This window comes from Nicotiana sylvestris, chromosome 6 (assembly GCF_000393655.2).
Source record: "Nicotiana sylvestris chromosome 6, ASM39365v2, whole genome shotgun sequence".
NCBI lineage: Eukaryota > Viridiplantae > Streptophyta > Magnoliopsida > Solanales > Solanaceae > Nicotiana > Nicotiana sylvestris.
The window spans coordinates 159,369,656-159,373,261 of record NC_091062.1 but is presented as its reverse complement, the minus strand read 5'-3'; the positions used below and the strand labels follow the sequence as shown (position 1 = coordinate 159,373,261).

The following is a 3,606-nucleotide window of genomic DNA, read 5'->3' as shown; positions in this document are numbered from 1 at the left end:
TGTAATACTGCTCAATAGCTTATTTTTGTGTTTCCATCCTTATTAATGCAGTTTACCTCCTTTCTTCAAGTAAATCCAGTATTATCCGCATCTCTTGTTCGTTCGATTCTTCAGAAGCTTGAGTATATCTCATACTTGGTTCCCCTACCTCGAATGGAATTAAGGCTTCAGCCCCGTATACAAGTGAAAATGATATTTCCCCCGTACTTGTTTTCTCTGTTATTCGATAAGTCCACAAGACTCCAGGTAGTACTTCTGGCCAATTGCCTTTAGATTCTTCCAGTATTTTCTTCAAGTTGTTGATAATGACTTTATTTATTGATTCAGCTTGTCCATTACCCACCGGATAGTAAGGCATTGAGGTGATCCTTTTAATTTGTCAACTTTGAAAAAATTCTGTTGTGCACCTATAAATTGCGGACCGTTATCACATATGATTCCCTTTGGTACCCCAAATTGGTATATGATGTTCCTCTAGATGAAGTCTCTGACCTCTTTTTCTCGTACCTGTTTGAAAGCTCCTGCTTCTACCCACTTAGTAAAATAGTCAGTGAGCACTAATAAAAATCTTACCTTGCCTTTGGCTTGTGGTAGTGGACCTATGATATCCATCCCCTACTTCATAAAAGGCCATGGTGCAACGACCGGATGTAATAATTCAGCTGGTCGATGCATGTTGTTACCATATCTTTGGCACTTGTCACATTTTGCCACAAAATTTTTCGCGTCTTCTTCCATTTTTGGCCAATAATAGCCGGAACTAATCATGGTTTTTACCAAAGATCTTCCTCCAGCATGATTTCCACAAAGTCCCTCGTGTATTTCTCTCATCACGTACTCTATTTGATAAGGCCCAAGGCATCTTGCTAGAGGACCACCGAACATTTTTCGATAAAGATTGCCTTGATTTAAATAGTAGCGAGCAGCTTTTTTGCGAAGTGCTTGAGCCTTTTTCTTATCTTCAGGTAAAATTCCATACTGCGAAAAATTGACAATATCGTTCCTCCAATCCAAAGTTAGATTATTGTAATTTACCTCATTTTTGTCTTGTTCAAGTACTGAATGAAACAAATGAATCACATAAGCATTTTCTTCATTTGTTACTTCTGCAGCAGATACAAGATTAACTAGAGCATCTGCCTCAGCATTTTCGTCTCTTGGTATCTGCATGACTTTCCAAGTTTGAAATTGCCTGACCAAATTCGTGCCTTTTCTAGGTATTGTTGCATCCTCGCCTCTCTGGTTGTATAAGTCCCCTGCATCTAGTTAACAACAAGCTGCGAGTCGTTTTTGATTACTACCTGCTCTATTCCGAGCTCTCGTGCCAACTCTAAACCTGCAATCACAACTTCATATTCTGCCTCATTATTAGTGTTTGGATGGAACTTTATTGCTTGTCTTATGGTTTCACCCGTAAGTGGTACCAGGATAATGCCCAGACCTGCTCCTTTTACATTTGATGAACCATCAGTAAATAAGGTCCATGTACCTGCATTAGATCCGTTAAATATCTGCAGTTCTTTTTCTACTTCTAACTGTATCCCTCGGCTAAAATCTGTCACGAAATCTGCTAAAACCTGTGACTTTATTGCAGTTCTAGGTTGATATGTAATGTCATATTCACTTAGTTCTATTGCCCATTTGGCTAATCTACCCGATAACTCGTATTTATGCAATATATTATGTAAGGTATAGGCAGTTACCACGGAAATAGGATGACATTGGAAATAAGGTCTTAATTTCCTAGATGCCATAATCAATGCTAATGCAAGTTTCTCTAAATGAGGATATCGAGTCTCAGCATCGAACAAAGATTCGCTAACATAATAAATCGGTGATTATTTACCTTGATCTTCTCGAACTATGTATATGGTAAAATCATAGGGTCTAATTCCTCGTCATTAAGGTATTTTTAGAAGTCATCTCGAGATCTTGAGGCTACGAGGTTGTGGTCGAGTTCTCTCCCTCGATGTCCATTTACGCTCGACCCAACAACGATGCCGAGGATGGGGAGTTCCCAAGGCGAGCAGATAGCACTAGCAGAGCCTGGTGTCATATCTAGTCGTCCCATCTTCATACCTTTACAATTAATGCATTTTGTACTATGCTGGGATTCCCCTCCTATATAAAGGGGATCCTTGCCATTTTGTAAGGCCCCCTACTATTTCTCCAACTATTCTACACGAAATACACAAGAACTTTTTCTTTCCTCTCTAACATATTCTCCCTGCACTATTGTTATTGCTTACTACTTTCATACTTGTTCTTCATTTATTGCTTGTTATTTGCCATAAAGAGCCTCCTTTAATTATATCCTAACTGTTAGCTCCTTACCGATTATCCCCCATAGCTCAAGCCCGAGTCCAGGCATCGACCTCGAGGCCCCTCATTGGTTAGTCTGAGTCCTGGACAGCTAACCCCTCAGTTTGATTATAACTCTATTTTAGCTCGCATTTCATCTTTTATCTTCACATATCTAGCATTAACTGCTTAAACAACTAGCATAAAAATAGATCACGTATTTTTAGAGTCCCATCAACAAATTTAATTGATATTACCATTTTTACGGTAAATAGTTTGGCGCCCACAGTGGGCCTAAAAATAATAGTGATTATTTTCTTGTTGGTTTCGCTACACAACGCAAGTTATCTTTCACACTTTTTCTTGTCCAAGATATTCGATCTCAGGTCAAAATGTCTGGCTCAATGAACAGAGTCAAGAACGACAACCTTAAAAACATGGAGAAAACGGTGTGGATGTTCCAATTATTGGCGCGCCACCACAGAACCCCGATAATGCACTTGGACCGATTCCAGTGGATGCGGGTTCGCAAGATGAACAGCAGGTCGACGAAACCTCACACACCGACAGGAGCATACAACATAGCGACCAATAGGAAGCCCAAAAAAACCCCAGCTCGGGAAGAACAGGAAGTTAGTCTTCATGTTATTTTTGAAATGCTGCAGGCACAACGGCTGGCTATCGCTTAGCTGGAAAGCCACCCGAAGACTCCCAGCATAGTAGTACCGGAAGCTACTCCCCTAGCCAAATAGGTACCAGAGAGGTCGAGCAACAACAGATCGGTAGTTGATCCTGCCATCGTAAAAATGCTTGAGGACCTCACCAAAAGGATCGAGTCGAGCAAGAAAATGATAGCAGCCAACGACAAGAAGGTCGAAACCTATAAATTTCGGGTCTACCAAATCTCGGGTGCACCCCCGGTCCTGAAGGGTATAGATTCGAAGAAGTTCGTACAACGGTCGTTCCCAGAGGAAGCGACTCCAAAACCCATTCCAAAGAAGTTCAGAATGCCAGAAATCCTAAAATACAACGGGACCTCAAACCCCAACGAACATGTCACTGCCTACGTGCGCAGTAAAGGGCAACGACATAAAAGATGATGATATCGAGTCCGTCTTACTGAAGAAGTTCGGATAAACTCTCTTGAAGGGGGCCATGATGTGGTATCACAACCTAGCTCCCAACTCCATAGATTCATTTGCCATGCTAGCAGACTCCTTCATAAAGGCACACGCTGGTGCTATCAAATAGCAACAAGGAAGTCTGACGTATCCAAGATTAAGCAGAGGGAGAATTAAATGCTGC

The 3,606-nt window shown here is 41.2% G+C and overlaps 1 protein-coding gene across 1 annotated transcript; it reads right to left on the bottom strand.

The window, feature by feature from the left end:
- Positions 1 to 615: 615 nt before the first annotated feature.
- On the bottom strand, positions 616 to 1,754 carry LOC138871543 (uncharacterized). The gene is made up of 2 exons (XM_070149426.1): positions 1,302 to 1,754; positions 616 to 1,164 (listed from the first exon to the last, which is right to left on the bottom strand). The coding sequence occupies exons 1-2, from the start codon at positions 1,752 to 1,754 to the stop codon at positions 616 to 618; spliced, it is 1,002 nt and encodes a 333-aa protein (XP_070005527.1).
- Positions 1,755 to 3,606: the final 1,852 nt, after the last annotated feature.